This window comes from Oncorhynchus clarkii, chromosome 13 (genome assembly GCF_045791955.1).
Source record: "Oncorhynchus clarkii lewisi isolate Uvic-CL-2024 chromosome 13, UVic_Ocla_1.0, whole genome shotgun sequence".
Taxonomy (NCBI): domain Eukaryota; kingdom Metazoa; phylum Chordata; class Actinopteri; order Salmoniformes; family Salmonidae; genus Oncorhynchus; species Oncorhynchus clarkii.
The window spans coordinates 22259979-22284486 of record NC_092159.1 but is presented as its reverse complement, the minus strand read 5'-3'; the positions used below and the strand labels follow the sequence as shown (position 1 = coordinate 22284486).

At 42.1% G+C, this 24508-nt stretch overlaps 2 protein-coding genes across 3 annotated transcripts in view; one reads left to right on the top strand and one right to left on the bottom strand.

Annotated features, from left to right (window-relative positions):
* Positions 1-290: 290 nt before the first annotated feature.
* LOC139424618 (tensin-4-like) lies at positions 291-15963 on the top strand. The gene is made up of 13 exons (XM_071176629.1): positions 291-436; positions 4819-5088; positions 7244-7589; positions 7788-8122; positions 8256-8351; positions 9092-9223; positions 9712-9804; positions 10354-10431; positions 12230-12292; positions 13813-13984; positions 14123-14191; positions 14375-14401; positions 14530-15963. The coding sequence occupies exons 2-13, from the start codon at positions 4830-4832 to the stop codon at positions 14660-14662; spliced, it is 1803 nt and encodes a 600-aa protein (XP_071032730.1). The 5' UTR covers positions 291-436; positions 4819-4829; the 3' UTR covers positions 14663-15963.
* A 1913-nt stretch (positions 15964-17876) lies between these two features.
* LOC139424613 (keratin, type I cytoskeletal 18-A-like) overlaps positions 17877-24508 on the bottom strand; it is a 29986-nt gene continuing 23354 nt past the window's right edge. For both annotated transcript variants that reach the window (XM_071176619.1, XM_071176620.1), the window contains 2 exons: positions 23187-23289; positions 17877-19407 (listed from right to left, as the gene is read on the bottom strand). In XM_071176619.1, the coding sequence (XP_071032720.1) occupies positions 19176-19407; positions 23187-23289 (335 nt within the window). In that variant the 3' untranslated portion in view covers positions 17877-19175. The remainder of the gene's footprint in view (positions 19408-23186; positions 23290-24508) is intronic.

Genomic DNA, 24508 nt, shown 5'->3' with positions numbered 1-24508 from the left:
ATCCTTTCTGAATGGAAAATATAAGACAGGGGTTGGACTCATGCCCTCTTCACGACTATGTTCTCTAGAACACTACCCCTCCTTTAAATTTCACTCATTCTAGTTACAGATATCTGTAAAAATACAAAATGTATTCTAAATCGCCATGAATTATATTATATATAATTATATTATAATTCATATTTCCTGTTACTGGCTCAAATGAATATCCTACAACTCTATGTGCTTACCACGTTGATGACGTCATCCGACCTAACCCAGAATGTTAGAGCTGCAAGCAAGGGCGTGTGAAACAGTGGGCTGACTGGATGACAGCAGGAGGGGTCGGGAGCTATCAATAAAAGCATTCTACTTCTGGATTCATTTACTTTGAAACCTCAGGGACATAAACAACCCCTTTCTTTACACACTGAGAACAAGAGAACAACAAAAACAGGTAAGATACCTCAACTATATTTCAGTATACAGGATCTTATAAATGGGACGGAGGGTGATTAAGAATGCATTTAATTAGAATATGTATACTGTGTTTACTTATAATTCTGCTGTTACACTTTGGAGAAAAAAATGATTTATGCAAGCAAGTATCAAAAAACGTTAATCAAAGATAGATAATTGTGTCTTTACAAATGTTTAAAGTAGGGATTTTTCAGTAACAGACTTACACTATCGTTCAAAGGTTTGAGGTCACTTAGAAATGTACTAGTTTCTGAAAGAAAAGCAATTTTTTTGTCCATTAAAATAACATCAAATTGATAAGAAATACAGTGTAGACATTGTTAATGTTGTAAATGACTATTGTAGTTGGAAACGGCTGATTTTTAATGGAATATCTACACAGGCCCATTATCAGCAACCATCACTCCTGTGTTCCAATGGCACGTAATGTTAGCTAATCCAAGTTTATCATTTTAAAAGGCTAATTGATCATTAGAAAACCCTTTTGCAATTATGTTAGCACAGCTGAAAACGGTTGTTCTGATTAAAGAAGCAATAAAACTGGCCTTCTTTAGACTAGTTGAGTATCTGTAGCATCAGCATTTGTGGGTTCGATTACAGGCTCAAAATGGCCAGAAACAAAGAACTTTCTTCTGAAACTCAGCAGTCTATTCTTGTTCTGAGAAATGAAGGTTATTCCATGCGAGAAATTGCCAAGAAACTGAAGATCTCGTACAATGCTGTGTACTACTCCCTTCACAGAACAGAGCAAACTGGCTCTAACCAGAATAGAAAGAGGAGTGGGAGACGCTGGTGCATAACTGAGCAAGAGGACAAGTACATTAGAGTGTCTAGTTTGAGAAACAGATGCACCACAAGTCCTCAACTGGCAGCTTCATTAAATAGTACCCACAAAACACCAGTCTCAACGTCAACAGCGAAGAGGCGTCTCCGGGATGCTGGCCTTCTAGGCAGAGTTCTTCTGTCCAGTGTCTGTGTTTTTTTGTCCATCTTAATCTTTTCTTTTTATTGGCCAGTCTGAGATATGTATTTTTCTTTGCAACACCGGCCTAGAAGGTCAGCATCCCGGAGTTGCCTCTTTACTGTTGACGTTGAGACTGGTGTTTTGGGGGGACTATTTAATGAAGCTGCCAGTTGATGACTTGTGAGGCTAATAATGGGGTTCTCTAATGGGACTCTGTATGCCTATGTAGATATTCCATTAAAAAAAATCAGCCGTTTCCAGCTACAATAGTCATTTACAACAGTATGAATGTCTACACTGTATTTCTGATCAATTTGATGTTATTTTAATGGACATTTTAAAAAAAAAATTTTTTAAACAAGGACATTTCTACGTGACCCCAAACTTTTGAATGGTAGTGTATATCTATTATTCTTATAAGTATTACGTGTATTGTGGTGAAGGTGGGTTGGGACCTCATGCACAAGCTACCTGCACATACACATGGAGATTGGACGTCCTTCACAGGGTCGCAATCTAATGCTGCAACCTCATGCTACTGCAACTACAGTATGTGTTGCCCCTAACGCTGATGGAATGTTTTTGAAGTGTGTCACATAACGGAGAGCCTCAAGCATCATCTTTCCTCACTCTGTCTGCAATGTGGAAATAGTAGGCTACATTACACTACAGCAACACTAAAGGGGGTCTTTATAAGGCCTCCCGAGTGGCGCAGGGGTCTAAGGCACTGCATCTTAGTGCTAGAGGCCTCACTACAGACCCTGGTTCGATCCCAGGCTGTATCACAACTGGCCGTGATCAGGAGTCCCATGGGGCGGCGCACAACTGGCCCTGCGTCGTCCGGGTTAGGGGAGGGTTTGGCCGGGGTAGGCCGTCATTGTAAATAAGAATTTGTTCTCAACCGATTTGCCTAGTTAAATAAAGGGTAAATAAAATAGGAAGCAGTTCTTAGACGTGACATCTGCACATCTTTTAATTGCTGTATTTACCATTGGTAAATCAGGATAGAAAACGTATGGTCTCTGATTGCTGTATCAGCAAAAGAAATGTTGGGGGGGGGACAACAAGGGTTGCGTTGTCATGGCGACTCCCTCTGGCCCTGTGACTCACTGGGTGCCTTGCCCTGTCTGAGACGAGGGGGAGGAGGGGGTAGAGTCTATGATCTCTCTCTGACACACTACACACCCTTCCTCTGACTGCTTCCTTTATCTCCTCAACTATCACTGCAAGCAAACCTTTCACTTTCACAAGAGATTGCATCATACTTCTAGGTCAAACAGGTCAGTTTCAGAATGACTATGGCCCTTAGCATCACACATGCAAGAGTATAGGTAATTAACAACAGTATTGATAAGCAACTGGTAGGCAGAAAACCTGAAGAGAAGGATATGAGTATCTGTTAATCGCCAGTAGCTGTTAAGCCAACAGTAAACAGGTCTCATATAATTAAATATTACTCATATTTAGATGTAGCTCCTTTCACTGGGTTCACAAAAGAGTTGACCTTTGTTGACAACGCTATCAACAATACAATGAACGTTTGTGGAGGGTTCTTGTAGTTCACGGGACAGCTGCAAGTCTATTGAGACTGGGAACCGCTGGGTGGAGATCACACAATGTGGAAGAGTGATATTTGAATTGATTTGTCTCAAGATAACAATGTGTGTGAGTCCAATGAAAAAGCAGTATGATGTGAATCCTAAAACAAACGTGTAAATCATCTACTGTACCACATCTGGACTTTTAGTGCTGAGCCTTCTACTTGGGTTCTGTTGAATTGCAATGTCCTTTAACTGACTGCTTTTTCTTAGTCGGCAACTGGTTGAAATTCCGTTCCTTACAACCAGACAGTTTAAATAACTTTTCCCCTCTGGGTTACTTAACATTTTTATCTGTAATGGAGATTTGTATACATACATGTGCATTTTAGCAACGTGTAAGTATAACTTGTACAGTAGCAGGGTCAAGTGTAGGCTAGGCACAGCTGTCCTATTTAGGTCAGTTCGGGACACAGTGCAATAACTTCCATTCATCCCATTGACACGCCAATGTTAGCAATCTCGCCCGTGCTAATCAAATCAAATCAAAGTTTAATATTGGACGTGGGAACAAATCCAATTAACAACCCAAAAAGCACTGTAACAGTATTCCAAATTCCATCTATGTACAGTACCAGTTTAAAAGTCACACTTACTCAATCCAGGAATTTTCTTTTTTTTTTTTTTTACTATTTTCTACATTGTAGAACAATAGTGAAGACATCAAAACTATGAAATAACATATGAAAACAAAAGTGTTAAACAAATCAGAATATATTTTCTATTTGAGATTCTTCAAATAGCAACCCTTTTGCCTTGATGACAGCTATGCACACTCTTAGCATTCTCTCAACCAGCTTCAACCAGCTGGAATGCATTTCAATTGACAGGTGTGCCTTAAGTTGTGCTGTGACATGGTAGGGGTGGTATACAGAAGATAGCCATATTGGCAAAATACCAAGTCCATATTATGTCAAGAACAGCTCAAATAAGCAAAGAGAAACGACAGTTCATCATTACTTTAAGACATGAAGGTCAGTCAAGTGCTGTCGCAAAAATCATCAAGCACTATGATGAAACTGGCTCTCATGAGTACCGCCACAGGAAAGGAAGACCCATATTTAGCTTTGCAGAGGATAGGTTCATTAGAGTTAACTGCACCACAGATTGCAGCCCAAATAAATGCTTCATAGTAACAGTTTAAGTAACAGACACATCTCAACATCAACTGTTCAGAGGAGACTGCATGAATTTTTTTTATTTTTTTTATTTTTTATTTTACCTTTATTTAACTAGGCAAGTCAGTTAAGAACAAATTCTTATTTTCAATAAGGCCTTCATGGTTGAATTGCTGCAAAGAAACCACTACTAAAGAACACCAATAATAAGAAGAGACTTGCTTGGGCCATTTGAGATGGTTTGGGATGAGTTGGACCACAGAGTGAAGGAAAAGCAGCCAAGAAGTGCCCAGCATATGTGGGAACTCCTTCAAGACAGTTAGAAAAGCATTCCAGGTGAAGCTGGTTGAGAGAATGCCAAGTGTGCAAATCTGTCAAGGCAAAGGGCGGCTACTTTGAAGAATCTCAAATGTAAATTATATTCTGATTTGTTTAACACTTTTTTGGTTACTACATGATTCCATATGTGTTTTTTTCAGTAGTTTTGATGTCTTCACTGTTATTATACAATGTATAGAAAATAGTGAAAATAAAGAAAAACCCTTGAATGAGTAGGTGTGTCCAAATTTCTGACTGGTACTATGTACGCACCGGATGAATTTACACAAGATATACTAAGAATGATATTTACAGCAATAGATATATTAGTGAGTTAATCCCACTGGTGTGTCTGTTTCAGAGATTTACGTGATGCCTATAGCTGGAGCCATGTCCCACATAATACCCAATCACATTCTGAGGGTGGGTCAGAGTACCTGCCTGGACTCTGCTCGTGAGGTAGCTCTGGGGTGCAGTCCGAGCGCCATGATGGACCCCAACGGGAGTTGCAGTGAACAGGACGACCTGGACATCTCCCTAGATAACCTGAACCAGCTCATTCTGGAACTGGACCCCACGTTTGATCCCATCTACTTCAACAAGAGGTCCCAGTCCAGCAGCCTCCACACAGGTAGGACAATGAGTGAGAGGGCATATAAAAGCCCAATATTTATTAATTGCTGTAATATAGGCCTATTTATTTTCTACAGTACAAACTCGCATGCTTTATTTAAACTGTAGTTTATCTACATATATTTTTTTAATCAATATTTCTACGTAGATCTGTCAGGAGGCCTACGCCTACAGAATTACTTTCGCTCATTCAATTCAACAGTTTTGAAAATTGAAAAATGTCCAACTTGGTCAACGAAAGGGTTCAGACCTAGGGTACTTTTCCGTCGTAAAACATGGCTAGAAACATCTGCAGTTACGTTGGCTGGAGACCAAGCCTGAGAACCTTGAATAACAACTTCCTTTGTGCCCCATTCATGTGCCCATGGCCCGGGGCTATGTAAAAATCCACCCATAATTTCACATCAGTTTAATGTTACAAAATAGAGTACATTTGTCTGGGGTTACTGCCCAGACAAAAAAAAAAAAACATACCACACCCAGAACATCTGAGGCAGACGCACTGGTGCTTTCAATACAGTCAACCTTTTCGACAGTAACTGTCTGACATGGTCTGAACAACTGAAAAACAGAAGTGAGCACAATTCCATACACAAGTATTCATTCTTAGAAAACCAAAGAACAAATGGCGTGGGATGTACTGAATGAGGTCACAGTAATTGTGATGGATATAGTTACTGGTACTACCTACTCATCAACGGATCTCCCCCTTGGTACTAGTCACCGTTCCACGTCAACTCTAGTCACAACATAACAGTGACCCGCCCGTCTCACTCACCCTGACCACAGGACACCTCACCTCAGTGGCATGGGGCAACAGACTCATCTATTTCAATAGGTTCCCGCCGTTACTGACAAGCGGGTAGATCATGTCCCACATAATACCCATAACCATAATATTTTTTTGGGGGGGGGACAAGTTGAAACTTCTTCGTGGCAAAGTACTGCATTCTCATCCTCACAGCAGGAACACAGTGTTTGCTTGGTGTATTTGAAGAGGCTGGGTAGGGACTCACTTGAACAAGTAAAAGCCTGCACGACGTGGAGGAATTTCAACCTGCTGTCTTTAGCCTCCCAGGAAAACACTTGTGTGGTAGACACTGAGTGTACTAAACATTAAGAACGCCTGCTCTTTCAAATCAAATCAAATTTATTTATATAGCCCTTTGCACATCAGCTGATATCTCAAAGTGCTGTACAGAAACCCAGCCTAAAACCCCAAACAGCAAGCAATGCAGGTGTAGAAGCACGGTGGCTAGGAAAAACTCACTAGAAAGGCCAAAACCTAGGAAGAAACCTAGAGAGGTACCAGGCTATGTTTCCAACACATAGACTGACCAGGTGAATCCAGGTGAAAGCTATGATCCCTTATTGATGGCAATGGTTAAGAATGGCCCACCACCCAAAAGGACATCCAGCCAACTTGACACAACTGTGGGAAGCATTAGAGTCAACATGGGCCAGCATCCCTGTGGAACGCTTTCGACACCTTGTAGTCGATGCCCCAACGAATTGAGGCTGTTCTGAGGGCAAAATGGGGAGATGTTTTTAATGTCTGGTATACTAAGTGTAGTATTGCCATAATAAAGCCACACCCATCTAATACAGACAACGCCATAGAAGGGAAAGGAATGGGATGTATGTGTGTGTACACGTATGAGATTAAACAAGTCTCCACAATCTGCTCTGACTGTAGAGTATGGGTATGCGGCTCTTGAAAAGGCAATACATTTTATCTGTAACGGCACTCAGTGGATAAGATTGTTGATCACAGGAAAACAACTATTTCAACACTTCTCATTCATATAATGGGGAAGGAAACGTTTAAGACCATCCAACTTGAAATGTGTGTGATCACTTCTCGTAAGTGACTGTATTGTTAGAAACACCGGGAGAAAAAAAAAATCAGACGAATTGTGTGACTCGTTGCTCGCCGAATAGGGAAGTTCAGTTGATTCCCTGGTTAAGCCACTGAACATTCCTTTCTCACGCTTCTCTCGGTTTGTTCTTCCTCTCTCCTCTCAGATAACACAACATTTGCAATTTCTTATATTGTCTAGACCCATTCGGTTTCTCATTTCCCTTTTCCTTCCCTTTATCCATTCGATATTTAGCACCAACTTCCTCTGGCGTTCTCCCTCTCTCCTCTCCAGATGACTTCTCTCCAGATGAAGACGTCTCCAGCTGTGTGGCCAGAGGCTGTGCTCCAAGGCACATCTCCACCTCCGTCTCCCCCTCCTGCAGCATTCCCATCCCACTGTCCTCTGCTTCTGGCTCCAGGTGCAGCCCCCAAGGCTCCCTGGTGTTCTCTGATGCCTCCTCTCGCCCCCCACTGCCATGTGGAAGTGTGGTCCGCCGGCGGCTGCCCTCGACGCAGGGAGGCGAGGCGGGCATGTGTTCATCCCCAGTCACCCTGCGCATGTCACACTCTCACAGGAACAGTGCCGTCTCGATGATCTCCACGTCGCCCGGCTCAGAAACCAGTTACATGATGGGCAGGTCAGACTCCTTCGCACTCTTGTTAATACATGCTTTTGGAAATGATTTTAATATCGGAGTTTGATGCAAACATAAGGACAAGTTAGACCAGTCATGACTCCACAGAGCAACACTAACTGGTGCTGATACAGATTGACACTTGAAAGCTCTACCTTCTGTCTGGACTCCACAGTGCCGTAAACATCTTCTCTTCCACAGCTATCAGTCCTTGCTCAGTGACAGTGAAGGCGACAGCCCCGAGTCTCTCCTCCTCTACCGCACGTCCAGCTCCTACAGCGACGTGTCCAGGTCCTCGACCAGGCCGTTCACCAACAAGCGTTCGCCAACTGGCCCATCACCACTCGGCCACTTCCAGGGGATCCACAGCAGCCCTGCCTCCCTGGCCGGTTCACTGACAGACATCCCTGTGGTGTTGGTCAACGGAGCCCCAGAGCGGGTGCTCAGCCCACAGTCACCTCCAGAGGCAATGGTCCCAGACAGACAGATCAAGCAGAGGCCCAGCTCCAGGCCATCCTCGCCATCTCCCTCTCACTGTGAGTCCTGATGGCGATGATCCTCGCCAATCTGTTTAAAATCTAAAATCTCAGTCCAGTGCTCTCTGCTGGGAAAAGGTTTGTGCGTATACAATAATAAAAGCATGTGCATTTTCTTTTCATGGTCCCTCAGCTTTGCAAGGCCATTTTCAAGGCAACCAGCACTCCATGAAGTTTGTCATGGACACCTCTCAGTTCTGGTTCCGTCCACACATCAACAGAGTTCAGGGTAAGCGTTTTGAGAAGAAACGGGGAGCCAATATATTTGGCAGCAACTGTTGCATTGTATGTTCTAAATTACGTTTCAAAGACGCAAAGCAAATTTAGGTTGAAACAGAAAACAAACGCTGATTTTAGGCTAAAATGTATTATTTTTATTGATACTCGGTCTGCAACAGAGTGACAAACAATGGTGACTATGGGGATAGCCCTGCACAACAATAGTGACTATGGGGATAGCCCTGCACAACAATGGTGACTATGGGGATAGCCCTGCACAACAATGGTGACTATGGGGATAGCCCTGCACAACAATGGTGACTATGGGGATAGCCATGCACAACAGTGGTGACTATGGGGATAGCCCTGCACAACAATGGTGACTATGGGGATAGCCCTGCACAACAATGGTGACTATGGGGATAGCCCTGCACAACAATGGTGACTATGGGGATAGCCCTGCACAACAATGGTGACTATGGGGATAGCCCTGCACAACAATGGTGACTATGGGGATAGCACTGCACAACAATGGTGACTATGGGGATAGCCCTGCACAACAATGGTGACTATGGGGATAGCCCTGCACAACAATGGTGACTATGGGGATAGCCCTGCACAACAATGGTGACTATGGGGATAGCCCTGCACAACAATGGTGACTATGGGGATAGCCCTGCACAACAATGGTGACTATGGGGATAGCCCTGCACAATCTGATCTGTATCTGTGGTACCTGTGTGATTGTAGCTGAGGCTATAGTGATAGATAAGGAGCCGGGGACATTCGTGGTGAGAGACAGCACGTCCTTCAGAGGCTCCTTTGGGCTGGCTATGAAGGTGGACCAGGCGCCCGTCAACATATCCCCTACTGGCCAACCAGGTAAACGATCCTTAAGTCCTTCTCAGTACAACACCGCTGCTCAGAACCACCACCACCACACAGTCCTATAAACAGAGTACACACAACTAAAGCACACTAAATGCCAGGATCAACACCAGTGTGTCTTGAAAAGACCTGAAAGGTCTCACCTAACTCTCCCCGCTGCTAACTTGAGTGGGAATGTCGGTCTGTGTTGACCCTGAAATCTGTGGTGCAACCGGAGGCCGCTCATTACTCATAATGTCTACCTCTGTGGCAGTGCAAACACTCAATAGCATTTGATTACCGGAATGTTATTATAGTGTTTAAATCCTGGCTTCTTACATCAGTAGTAACTATTATCAATATTACACAACACCGCATCATCACAGTAAAATCAAAGCCGTATGTTATCTAACTGCCATATGTCATATCAGATTTGTTTTCAGTAAATACTACACTGACTATCTGCCTTGTCTCTTTCCTGACTCTTGGCTTCTTTATTGTAGTGGAGGGCAGCTCAGATCTCGTGAGGCACTTTCTCATTGAATCGTCGGCCAAGGGCGTCCGTATCAAGGGCTCCTCACAGGAACCGTACTTTGGTAAGGAGTGGGCTACGTCAACTTGTTCATTCATAGTGTGACAATCCATCAATCCCACACTTCTTTGACAGATTGCTCATTCATGGTAAACAGTCTTGACAAAAGGCCCACACCCTGGTTTAGGAGAAGCACGAATCACAAGACTTGAGTCAGCCATGTCTGGTCTGTGTCCTGAAAACAGGGAGGCAGAGGGATGGAGACGTTTTCATTTCAGGGCTTTGAGAGATGTGGGCTTCTATAAGTAAGAAACAATGAAAGTAGATGAGATTTATATTGGCTGTACCGCAACAATCACAGAAAAACAACAGTTGAGTCTGATTGTGACAATCTATGCCGATCTCAAACACATTTGTGATGTCGAGGTTGCTTTGTTGTTGCCTTGGATCATCAAGGCTACCCTGGTGCACAGACGTAATGCCATGACTCAGAAAGATCACCCACGCCATCTTGTGGACATTCCTTGAAACAACATGAATACTTTATCATTTGATATGTACATTCAACCATTAAGTTAAAACAATTGGACTGTTTTTTTGTATCCCCTTGCAGGTAGTCTGTCTGCCCTGGTCTTCCAACACACCGTCACTCCGTATGCCCTACCCTGCAAACTTCTGCTCCAGTCACATGGTATGCTATAATACTTTAACGAATAGCCTAAATCTATTCAGGCAACAAGCCACAGATGTTTACATACATTTTATGATGATGTGAATAATAGCATTATTCCACATATAAGACAACATTTTCATTTCTAAACCAGGCAATTAAATTGTACAGTTGAAGTCAGACGTTTACATACACTTAGGTTGGGAGTCATTAAAACTCGTTTTTCAACCACTCCACAAATTTCTTGTTAACAAACTATAGTTTTTGGCAAGTCGGTTAGGACATCTACTTTGTGCATGACAGAAGTAATTTTTCCAACAATTGCTTACAGACGGATTATTTTACTTATAATTCACTGTATCACAATTCCAGTGAGTCAGAAGTTTACATACACTAAGTTGACTGTGCCTTTAAACAGCTTGGAAAATTCTAGAAAATTATGTCATGGCTTTAGAAGATTCTTATAGGCTAATTGACACAATTTGAGTCAATTGGAGGTGTACCTGTGGATGTATTTCAAGGCCTACCTTTAAACTCAGTGCCTCTTTGCTTGACATCATGGGGAAATCAAAAGAAATCAGCCAAGACCTCAGAAAAAAAATTGTAGACCTCCACAAGTCTGGTTCATCCTTGGGAGCAATTTCCAAATGCCTGAAGGTACCACGTTCATCTGTACAAACAATAGTACGCAAGTATAAACACCATGGGACCACACAGCCGTCATACCGCTCAGGAAGGAGACTCGTTCTGTCTCCTAGAGATGAACGTACTTTGGTGTGAAAAGTGCAAATCAATCCCAGAACAACAGCAAAGAACCTTGTGAAGATGCTGGAGGAAACAGGTACAAAAGTATCTATATCCACAGTAAAACGAGTCCTATATCGACATAACCTGAAAGGCTGCTCAGCAAGTAAGAAGCCACAGCTCCAAAACCGCCATAAAGCCAGACTACAGTTTGCAACTGCACATGGGGACAAAGATTGTACTTTTTGGAGAAATGTCCTCTGGTCTGATGAAACAAAAATAGAACTGTTTGGCCATAATGATCACCGTTATTTTTGGAGGAAAAAGAGGGAGGCTTGCAAGCCGAAGAACACCATCCCAACCATGAAGCACGGGGGTGGCGGCGGCATCATGTTGTGGGGGTGCTTTGCTGCAGGAAGAACTGGTGCACTTCACAAAATAGATGGCATCATGAAGAAGAACAATTATGTGGATTAATTGAAGCAACATCAAGATGTCAGTCAGGAAGTTAAAGCTTGGTCACAAATGGGTCTTCCAAATGGACAATGACCCCAAGCATACTTCCAAAGTTGTGGCAAAATGGCTTAAGGACAACAAAATCAAGATATTGGAGTGGCCATCACAAAGCCCTGACCTCAAGCCTATAGAACATGTGGGCAGAACTGAAAAAGTGTGTGCGAGCAAGGAGGCCTACAAACCTGACTCAGTTACACCAGCTCTGTCAGGAGGAATGGGCCAAAATTCACCCAACTTATTGTGGGAAGCTTGTGGAAGGCTACCCGAAACGTTTGACCCAAGTTAAACAATTCAAAGGCAATGCTACCAAATACTAATTGAGTGTATGTAAACTTCTGACCCACTGGGAATGTGATGAAAGAAATAAAAGCTGAAATAATTCTCTCTACAATTATTCTGACATTTCACATTCTTAAAATAAAGTGGTGATCCCAACTGACCTAAGACAGGTAGTTTTTACTAGGGTTAAATGTCATGAATTGTGAAAAACTGAGTTTAAATGTATTTGGCTAAGGTGTATGTAAACTTCCGACTTCAACTGCATCTGTTTGGTCTACAGATCTGAACAAAGGACAGGAGGAAACAAATGACAGGTCAGCACCAGAAGACAAGACCAAGACAGGTGAGAATTGTGCACCCATCGTTCATCATTAGGTTATCGAGTTGTGGTATCAATTCGCCAATCAGCTAGCTAAGTTTTATATTATTCTGCCTCTAAGGAATAACATGCATCAACATCATATTTCATGAACATGTTTGGTAGGCCTTAATGGTGACTGGCTAAAGAAGTATTCCAAGCTAGCTAGCTATAATAGCCAGCATTTCATTGTAATATTAGCTAATTATCTGTTCATGGCTTACCTGAGTAAACTTGGCCTTACAATTTTTTTTTTGCAGTTTTGATACAGCAGTAAAAGTAGAGTAAATGCAGTTGACTGGTATTTTAGCAGAAAGAATTGCAGCATACTGCGGTTATACTGCACATTTTGTCCGTAAAGGGTGAAAACTGCTGCATTGGTTATCTTGAACTTGTTAGTTCAACTATAAAGTTAGTTTCCCCGTAATATACTTTTGGAACATATTTAAATATGTACAAAGTCAGCGAACGGTATGTTAGGGTAAGCCGTGCAGAGATTCCCTAAAAACACGCCACTTTGATATAGCTACTACTTGTGTGTAGTTGGTTAGGAAAATTAGGTTAGCGAAAATGCTATCCTAACCTGCTACAAAAAGTCACTTGAATCGAAGTGGCATGTTTTTTAGGGATTCCAAAGCAGTGCATGCCAACAAAGCTCAAAGGTGAGGTGATCACCTGACCCCTCGTGACTCCTGCCAAGTATCTGGATCATCACAGTATTCTTGATAAAGCCAGAGATTTGGATATTGACGAAATACCTATGTATTCGTCTCGGCAATTGGATTCGTTGTCCACAGAGCGGAATGGCGCGCTGTCAAGCTTCCACACATATTCCTCTATTTGGATTGGTGGATATATTTTGTTATTTAAATACTATTTTGAATATTCGATGAGGGGTGTTGACGTCACCCGCCTGTGTTCAATGGAGAGTACGATTCTATTCAAGCCTAATAATATGCATAGACTGTCTCGAATTTCAACAGGGACAACTCTTATAGAACGTTTTCTCAAAGTTGCCAGGATGTCACGTGAATAACAGTTATATCAGTACACTCGTAACAACCTAAACATGACGAAACTTATATCAGATCAAATAAGCCTCACGTATCAAAATAGCAATTCATGTTTATCTTGGCTAAATTCAACACTCTCTCATTGCGGCCCATACAAAAACTCCTCGCCTGCTTATTAATTAGGAATCTGCTTAACGTGGACAGATTTTATACAGCGCTGTATGAGTGCAACACAAGCTGCAACAATGTTGCAACTTCTTGCATTCAATCAATTATGCTACATTATAAACAGTCATAGTAGGTTACGTTGCACACAGCATTTGGACTCCTATAGTATTTAGGGAATGACTGGTAAGTGTAGAAATCTGCAGTACAATGTAGTGGTTGTCCCCCTGTCCTGCATGCCGCAGTAGACAGCTGTGATAAAAAAAAGCACCACACTGGTTTCTCTTCTCTCAAATGAATTCATGATCTTCCCTGTCTTCTCCCTAGCTTGCAATTTCCTCTACCTGAGTGCAATCCCCACTGAGACGTTGACAGGGCCGTGTGCTGTACAAAAGGCTGTGTCCTCCACCTTCACGATGGACCTGAGCACCATCACACCCACCATAGTCAACCTGAAGGTGTCACCCAAAGGTGTCACCTTGACAGACATCCAGAGAAAGTAAGAAAAATATGGTGTTTTTTTCTGAATTACATTTTCTTTTGAGTTGTTTGATGACTCTACAGCTGATGATGGTAAATTACTTCTAAGACCTTTCTTGATGAAATTATATCTGATGAATGTGTGTGTTCCCATTAGACTTTTCTTCAGACGTCATTACCCTGCACACATGCTCAGCTACAGTGGTGAAGATCCAGACAAGAGACTGTGAGTTGATCCTTTCAAAAGCTTGTGTTTCAGGGCCCCGAGTTTTTCCTGGGAAGGTCATGTGGTCAGGAAAAACATGGGGCCTACAAATCAGAAATAAAGTCCACTCTGAATGGACTGTTTCTCTCTCCATTTTTAAACATCGTTTTAATCTCTAAATTCAACCACTTTTTATCTTCACAGGTGGCACAAGAGTTCCAAACCAGCAAGGTAATGTTCCTCATTATTAGATAGCTTCAGCATGCATTTGCCCACATTATAATAGGTATAATTTGTGAATGAAAGCTAACAACAATGTAGGCTAATATCCAACTTTGATTCTTTTTTTTCCCATCCAGGATATTTGGTATAGTGGCAAAGGGCACTGAAGCGGGTAGGGAGAATGTGTGCCACGTCTTCGCAGAATACGACCCTCTTCAGCCCTGTAATCCGACCATTGAGTTGACACAGGGCATAATTTTCAAATCATAACCTCAATCTGTCCAGTATGGGAAGGTGAGAAGACAATATCACCGCACTGAATGTTGGAAGCTCTTTAAATCACTACCGTCTACGAGGGCGCCCAGAGCCAGACCTGACACAGATACTCTGATGTGTCAATTCTCGGTCCGTGTATGCAGGCAGGTACGAGATCCGAGTTAAAAGTACGCAGAAATGAATAGGGCCTGATTTTTGGGGGGGGATTAAAAAACAACATTTTAATAAAAAATAAATCCACTGAGTAAATCTAACATCCCGATTCTCGAGCTGCAACACACAGACATGTACGGTGTGGACATTCAGTGGGACATTCAGTGGGCTCTAAAGTGCCAGCAGTTCACTTGCATTTGCTAGTGAAAGAAATGAAATGCAAATATGAAAAATAACTGGTCGCATTGGTGCGAGTGTGATACACATGTAATTCTGCGTCCCATTAGTTGTATTTTCCACGTAACATTACGAGGATCACGCAACCTGATAGTCTGTAACTGTAATTATGATCCACGTCACAAAAAGCATTACAAAGGTATAATCAAAAAGAAATATAAACATCTTGGCATTAAATGGGGTCGGGAGTTTAGAAGACTGCGCGATGAAGAATGAATGAGTGTCCGGTATTAGCTATAGATGCAATGCTTCTAGAATGCCTTGCACTAGATTTGAGATTTTATCAATTCTGAAAATCCAAATGATGTATGCAGCTACAAAGAAATACAATAGGCACCTTTACATAGGCTGAAACACTCTTTTAACGAAGATATCGCTGACATTGCCAATGGGCAGACCTTTTTGAGCAGAGTCTGGTCAACATGCGCACGGATCAGGCCTGGAGAGAAATCGGCTGTGACGCTGGGGATATTGGTCTTATTCCACAGCAATGCAGACTGCGAACAAATATTCAGTCTCGTTTCCAATAACAAAACCCAGTACAGAGTCTCCCCCAGTACAGACATTCTGATTGCCCTCGTTACCAAGGTTTCAATGATGGGCAGTGGAACTGTTTCCCACAGAGAAGTCTACCCTGATCCCTGCTGCGTAATTCTAAATCCGCTAGCTACCAGGCGAGCCTGCCTGGGAAATTATTTCCTGAACATTTGAAGGTCTCTAGAAGATTTGTTCTCACCCACTGTTTCCTATCATAGCTTTTTCGTTTGTACTGTATTATGGATAAAATGTTTATTTGATACTGATGCTCTGCTTCAAACATTTGTTATTCGTATCATGTCAGAGTTTTTTTTATCGCGGATAAGACGTTTGCACATGTTTAATAAAATAAAAACTCAAAGAATAAAGGCCCTTTGTGTCTTTCTAATTAGTTATTGTTAGTGACTTTTACCATAGGTGTAATTGGAATGCTGTCAAGAAGAAAGAAGGAAAGAAAGTATTCCAACCTTGTATAGACTTGATTTGGTACAATTATATAATTGCGATCAGACTCACAAACAGCGCGCGCATGAACATGTGGGGTGGGAACCCCAATTCGGCGCGTCCTACGCGCGCGAGTTGAATCTCCAATTTGATGCGCGCGTCTGGTACTCTAAAACGTTGGACAGGGTTGGCAGGTCTGCAAGTGATTCCTGTAGCATGTTGTAGGTCTGCAAGTGATTCCTGTAGCATGTTGCAGGTCTGCAAGTGATTCCTGTAGCATGTTGCAGGTCTGATGACCCACTGAGCCCAAAAAGCTTTATTTCCACCAAAGCTAAGACTGTGGTACCCCCAATTAATTTCATACAAGGTAGGAAGATCCTGTAGATTTCAAAATCGATAGGTCACATAGATGTTACAAGCTATAACATTGTATAGTTTGGATGGGAATGGTTAGACAAAGTACACTACTGATGTACTGTAGATCAGTACCTTATTTAATAGTCAACCCCTGATTTATGTGGAGGGCACAGTAACTGGAGCTCTCTTCATTTCTACAGGAAACTGTGACATAAATCTGTAGTAGTTATCTAACGAGGTTGAAAAGCACTAGAGGTTCATTAGATAAGTAGAGATATCCTCTCGGGGACAAACTCTAACTTGAGATCCATGTGTCACTTGCATTTTGGCGCAACTCTCCCATCTACACTAATGCATGAGAAAATGTGATTTATGGGCATGCAAGTTAGAATTGGGCCCTAGTATGGGTAATTTGATTATGTATAGCCTATTGCTATGCTTCATGACAATAATTATATTTTTTCCTGCACTAACTTTATCATATCTATTTTGTCAGATGTTGTATATTATTGTGTATTGAATACAAAACCTTTCTGTTTCATATTTTGTCATGTTTATTTTATATTTAGGATAATAATAAACTTAAAGTGACAAGTGTTTGTGTCTTGTCTGGTAATGGATCTTTAATATCCCTGCAGGGTGCACCCATACCCCAAACACATACCTGCCAAATACATGAAAGAATCTGGAAATACATGAAATAATATGACTCTGTGGAAATACATTATCTCTGAAAAATGTGCAGCATTTGTACACATACCCATGACTAGAGAAATATACTATTCTATATATATATTTTTTAAACCCACTGAAGACAGCGTTTTTGGTGTTTTATTTAAATGAATACATTATTAGATAAAGGCATAATTCTTCATTCTAAAGTTAAAGAGCTCCAAAAACGAAGAGAAGAATTAGTCCCAAGTACTCTGTGAAGCAGAGCAAATCAAGCGCATGAAGAACTGCATAGAATATAATTGTTTTTAACATTTGTACAAAGGAGGAACCCAACTGCAATGCACAATGGTATTATCTTCGCGTCCTATATTTGGTGCCAACTCAAAAACATTGCAACAAAAATAAAATAAAGATACTGTCTTATAGAGTGTAATCAGTCATATAGATATTATGTATACGACACAACAATACCAAAATAAAGCATTCAGGATACTGTAGAGCAACTATTTACAAATACCGGCCCCTGCTGGCTAAACCAGGGTATATCTCTGCGATACAAGAGGCGGGGTTAGATTAGAAAAGGGCTCTCCGTCTCCAACCGTTGGAGAGCTTCCGTCCTGTAGGTTTTCGCTCATATCCTAATCTAGCGCACCTGATTCTAATAATTAGCTGGTTGATAAACTGAATCAGTTTAGTCACAATTCGGGTTGAAACGAAAACCTACAGGAGGGTTGCTCTCCAGGAAGAAGCCTCACTGCAATTTCGGGTCACAGTGAGCAGTGTGGGGGAAATAAATAGCTTCTTCTTTTTTTTTTTTAACTGTACATTTCTAACTTCATTGCTTTGTTTGGACTTTGTCCATATATAGATAATATATAGACTACAGTTGATTTACAGCATTATAAGGAAAAAGCCCGAAGTACAGGTTTCAGCCATAGGCAAACTGTCAGTGCTGGGTTGATCCATGACTGCGTAGCAAAACCATTCGCATTTTACACACAGCGAATTGAGAAGTAAAGAACCACCCTTATAGTCCACAGTAGAATTCCACATACAACTCTGTGATGCCTCAGCTTTTTTCCCGTGTTTATATTTTTCACCACCTGTATAAAGTGTCAGTTGTTACCGAGGGATGGTTGGATTATACATTTGTTAAATGTGATGACCACAGTGAGTACTATATACTCTATCATATATTATTGACCACAGGGGAAATCTCTTTAACATGGCATTTTGTCACATTTGTCTTGGATGGCAAAATCGCAAGTAGGCAATATGACTTTCTACTTTTACACATGATTAAGAAATGCTGATATGTCAAATGAATCACACATTAACCCCTCATGTAGGTGGTTTTGTATGGATGTCACCAGGATGGTTTGGTCATGGGGGTTGCAAAATGGCTGCTGGTAATGCTGATGTCACAATGATGATTGTGGGTGATAGTGGAGTTGCAGGAACTTTGATGGCATGACAATACCACTCGGGTCAATGGCTAGGTTCAAAATATACAGGTTCGTACAAGAGGATTCTAATTTAGCAATAAGGCCCGAGGAGGTGTGGTATATGGCCAATAGACAGCAGCTAAGGGGTGTTCTTATGCGCAACGCAGAGTGCCTGGACACAGCCCTTAGCCGTGGTATATTGGCATATACCACAAACCCGGAGGTGCCTTATTGCAATTATAAACTGGTTACCAACGTAATTAGAGCAGTAAAAACAAATGTTATCATTCCTGTGGTATATGGTCTGATATACCACAGCTGTCAGCCAATCTGCATTCAGGGCTCGAATCACCAGTTTATAATATTTCATAACTCTTTGCAATTCATAGGACAAGTGTTGCTAGTTAGCAATGGCGCTAATAGTTATTAATGGACCTGGTCGGTCCCATGAATGTGTTTTATATTTTGAACGCTTCCGCATGGAATGTCTTAATTGTCTTAACCTTCCCGTCTTCAGCCTAGGTCAATGGGAAGCAATGCTGATATCATGGTGATATCACTGTCAAGGGTAGGGATGCTGTTGCCAGATCACAACATTTATGAGGGAGGCAATTCAATGATGATATCACCCATCAAGGATGGGCATACTGTTGCATCGACTATACTGTTGCCTCGACATTTGCCGCGATGGTGGGGATACTGCGGGACCTCTTCATCACCAGGCGGACCTCCACGTCGGGCAGGCTGTCCTGCTTGGTCTGGGCGCAGCCCTCGTCTGCCGCCGCCATGTGCAGGTCGAATCGTAGCGACACCGACTTCTTCCGCAGCTTGGGGTTCCCCTTGAAGAAGGAGCCCTCCCACTGCTTAATCACCTTGTCGATCCTGTCCGTCCTGGGGGGTTGGGGAAACAATGGGTTCGGTTTTAAAAGGCAGGAGATGCTAGACGGCAACTAGAAGCGTAGAGTACATGTTTAGAAACAAACAAACATTCCTTAACAAAGCTGGCGTTGTGAAGTGTACCCTGGCCACAGTAAACCTGGGGTAAATCCTAATATGGTATCTCTAACTGATGATTGGTCCTATATGATTGTATGGGTGGGACTTTTCCAGTAAAAGGTATGTCAGAGAACCCTTCCCAAACACACAAGGATTGTACATGCCTCATGAACAGTTAATTGTGATAAGTATCTAATTCAAAGTCAAGGAAAGTTTACGAGATGACACAGTTAGTAAAACAACAGGCTTTAAGCGCCAGGGCGACGATGACTCTGACAGCAAACATATTTATGCGGCCGTTCCCATCCCGTTTGGTACAGTGTGTGGTTTTAACACCTGATGTGTGCACAAAGAATGTAGGAATGACAGACGCCACTCCCTCTTGGGAAACGCTGGTGTCTCCACATCTAATGGAGCTCATTAAGGAATGTCTCTCAATGAGAAAGATTCCCAACAACCCCCAGACCGAGAGCTCATGCCAAATTTATGCCACATTTCGCAACTGAATAAACTGCTGTTAATCACTCCTGGCTTAGGCATGCAGAGGTACTTCCCTGTGCGTGTCTGCACATCTTGTCTCTCGGACTAGATGTCGCTAAGGGAGGGAAAATGAAAGTGTCTATTGGTGTCCTCTTTAGTCTAACAAAGACAATACACACGGAAAGGTGGTTCATGTGAAAGATACGTTCAGCTGCTACCGAAAGTGGTAAAAAAAAATGTGTCCTGAATTATATTTAGAATACCTCATTTGACAGTTTGAAAAGATATCCCATAATGGTCTCTTGAATAACATGTAAAGCATCCCTGCTCCCTTCACTGTAGTTGACACTCAGGAACGATTACTTTTCACACTTACTGAATCAGGCGGTGACACTGGGTCAACAATCATGATTAATAGGTCTGATTAGGGACGTGGCGATCATGAAATTTCGTCATCCGGTGATTGTCAACCAAATAACTGCCGGTCTCACGGTAACTGACCATTAATGAACCTAAACACACTTAGCATCTGCTGGCTTCCACACACAAGCCCCTGATGCAGACCTTCAGAACATCTCAATTTGAAAAAGTCTAATAAATCCATGTAATATAGCCTACTCCTTAACAATAAATCCATGTAATATAGCCTACACCTTCACAATAAATCCATGTAATATAGCCTACACCTTAACAATAAATCCATGTAATATAGCCTACACCTTCACAATAAATCCATGTAATATAGCCTACACCTTAACAATAAATCCATGTAATATAGCCTACACCTTAACAATAAATCCATGTAATATAGCCTACACCTTAACAATAAATCCATTCTTTATTTTAGACAGGTATAAAGAAACATGATATGAAAATGTATTTTTTTGTCTATTTCATAAGAACAGAATAGCATACGTAAGTTGACCTTATGTTAGGCCCTGATCTGGCGATGCCATATGACTGTGGGCTACACTAGTTCATTTAGCAGACAAGATTTGCTTAGAATTCCGTGGCATTATTTTATATTATTTTATAGTATGAAGAATACAATAGAATAAAGCTGAATAAAATAGAAATGATATTTTCTCCAAATGATTCGAGGGAATGCGCATATGCAGCTATTCTGTGTTGAGCAGTTAACAAGGAAATAGGTACTCCTATATTCTTAATTTAGTTTTTAATGTACCTTTAGTTCTTCAAACATTGGACTATATGTTTCGATTTGTAATACATTGGAAGGCTGCATGATGCCACTCTAATGATGATTTGAAAAAAAGTTGCTTGAAAGGCATGAACTCTGCTTAGTTTTTTTTGCACAGGCTGTACACACTTCATCAGTCTCTCATTCACAATTTGACAAGCACTTGAAAATGCCTCGAATTTCCCGGCGGCATCCCCTTTGTGTGACCGTAATGCACTCTTAAAAATCCATGCCTTTTGCGGGCCAGTGACCGTTGTGCCCTTGGGCTCAATATAATAATTAGAATTCCCTTTTCTCTAAGTGCTACGTGCTCCGAAGCACTTCTCACTCACATGGCTCTCCATCACGTGATCGGGTCTTTCTCACAGGCTACACGTGTAGACAGACACATCGGGGACGCAAGTGCACGCGTCCTTATCCAATTCCGAGGTGCATATTGAAGATATTGGAAGAACTGTCCACATTTACTTTTCGTCAGCCAACAAGAGGAGTAGGCCTAACGACGAGCAAAAACACTAGCCTATGTCAATCTACCATCCCCCATTGTACAAAAGTTGACCTATTCTGTTCTGTGCAATAAATAAATATTCCAAACATAGTCTGGGACAGTTGTGGGATGTGATAGATTCCAAATTAATGCAACCACTACGCAATGAGGCTGATGCAACAGATCAGAACATTTAGCTTAAAATGTCGATAAACTATTAGGCTATTTCTTCACATTATAAGCGCAGCAATGTGCACACGGCAGTAGGCTATAAGCACGAATGCTTCATTAGGAGGAAAACACCGTGATCTAAAGTGACCGCAAATGCGATTATGCATGTAATGCTTTTATTATAGAGGTGCATCTTTATGGTGAAAAGGATCTTTCCCAAACTTGAAACACATTCGCTGCCTATGTATGACAGTTGGACTCTCACACCCCTTGTCAAGTGGATTGATGTGCTTAATTTTAAGAAGTTATTTGGCCACTTTAAGATATAGACTACATGAGTTGTGCGACTATGGTTTGAAAAAGATGGGAAAAAAGGCCTTGTTTCTTGCCACGCGCTAGGCATCATTCACAAGTGATAATATATAATTCAGTTCAAGTGATAGGCAAATATTGTCACCCATCAGACTATTCCTGATTTAATCTTGTCTTACCATATACTAAATAATATATGTGTGAAATTAGTTTTGATTCAGAATGGACCATCATTATGCACCTGTCCCGAAACTGGCAGGGGAAAAAATACATGTCATCTATGCACTTAAATAGCGAACGGAGGATGATTTTCCCGTGGTCATTTTTATATGCTAGCCAGGTAGGCTATACTGCTGTAAAGAGAAGCAATGTGCTTAATATTAGGAAAGTTGAGAAAAATATATAGTAGGCCGAGCCTATACAATCTGATGGGATGCTATTTTTAATAGAGGCCATCACTCTGTTTTCTCACACAATTGCATAGCCTATAGAAATGTTGCGCAACATGAGCTCATGGGCTCTCATGAAGTGTTTGATTAGATTTTGAAATACATTTTTATTGATGTCAGAGTGATTAGAGGGACACAACTAGAAACGTAGAGTACACGTATTGGAAACAATCAAACATGCCTTAACAAAGCTGGTGTTGTGAAGTGTACCCTGGCCACAGTAAACCTGGGGTAAATCCTAATATGGTATCTCTAACTGATGATTGGTCCTATATGATTGTATGGGTGGGACTTTTCCAGTAAAAGGTATAAGTCAGAGAACCCTTCCCAAACAAACAAGGATTGTACATGCCTTCTGAACAGTTAATTGTGATAAGTATCTAATTCAAAGTCAAAGAAAGTTTACGAGATGACACAGTTAGTAAAACAACTGGCTCAAGCGCCAGGGCGACGATGACTCTGACAGCAAACATATTTATGCGGCCGTTCCCATCCCGTTTGGTACAAGAGTACTCAGCACAAGTGTGGCGGTAATACGGTCACCGCAACAGCCCTAGGTCTGATAAATACTTACTCCACGGTGCCAGTGCCCTCTGCACTCTCCCTCACCACGTTGCCTTGGAGGATCTCCTGGGTCTTCACTGTGGAAATCCTCAGATCGTTGTCTCTCTCTGGCTCTGCACATAAAACACATACTCAAATCAAACAGAAATTTGATTGGTGACACACACATACACTACATGACCAAAAGTACGTGGACACCTGCTCATCGAACATCTCATTCCAAAATCATGGACATTAATATGGAGTTGGTCCCCCCCTTTGCTGCCATAACAGCCTACACACTCCTGGGAAGGCTTTCCATTAGGTGTTGTAACATTGCTAGGGGGACTTGCTTCAATTCAGCAACAAGAGCATTGGTGAGGTCGGGCACGGATGTTGTGCGATTAGGACTGGCTCACAGTCGGTGTTCCAATTCATACCAAAGGTGATTGATGGGGTTGAGGTCAGGGCTCTGTGCAGTCCAGTCAAGTTCTTCCACACAGATCTCGACAGACCATTTCTGTATGACCCTCGCTTTGTGCACGGGGGCATTGTCATACCGGAACAGGAAAAGGCCTTCCCCAAACTGTTTCCATAAAGTTGGAAGCACAGAATCATCTAGAATGTTATTGAATGCTGTAGCGTTAAGATTTCCCTTCACTGGAACTAAGGGGCCTAGCCCAAACCATGAAAAACAGCCCCAGACCATTACTCCTCCTCCACCAAACTTTACAGTTTGCACTACACTTTGGGGCAGGTACTGTTCGCCAAACCCAGATTCGTCCGTAGGACTGCTAGATGGTGAAGCGTGATTCATCACTCCAGAGAACGCGTTTTTGATGCTACAGAGTTCAATGGCGGCAAGCTTTACGCCACTCCAGCCAATGCTTGGCATTGCGCATGGTGATCTTAGGCTTGAGTGCGAGTGCGGCTGCTCAGCCATGGAAACCCTTTTCATGAAGCTCCCGACGAACAGATCTTGTGCTGGCGTTGCCTCCAGAGGCAGTTTGGAACTTGGTAGTGAGTGTTGCAACCGAGGACAGACGATTTTTACGCGCTATGCGCTTTAGCACTCGGTGGTCTCGTTCTGTGAGCTTGTGTTGCCTACCACATCGCGGCTGAGCCGTTGTTGCTTTGAGACATTTCCACTTCACAATAACAGCACTTACAATTGACCGGGGAAGCCCTAGCAGGCGAGAAATTTGACAAACTGACTTGTTGGAAAGGTGGCATCCTATGAAGGTGCCACATTGAAAGTCACTGAGCTCTTCAGTAAGGCCTTTCTACTGCCAATGTTTGTCTATGGAGATTGCATGGCTGTACGCTCCATTTTATACACCTGTCAACAACGGG

What these genes read in the sequence shown, in the direction of transcription:
- LOC139424618 (XM_071176629.1), top strand. Translation starts at nt 4,830, where the DNA reads ATGCCTATAGCTGGAGCCATGTCCCACATAATACCCAATCACATTCTG. An exon ending in ATCCCCTACTGGCCAACCAG is followed by an intron (nt 9,224 to 9,711) that starts GTAAACGATCCT and finishes TCTTTATTGTAG; the next exon opens with TGGAGGGCAGCTCAGATCTC. An exon ending in AGAAGACAAGACCAAGACAG is followed by an intron (nt 12,293 to 13,812) that starts GTGAGAATTGTG and finishes TCTTCTCCCTAG; the next exon opens with CTTGCAATTTCCTCTACCTG.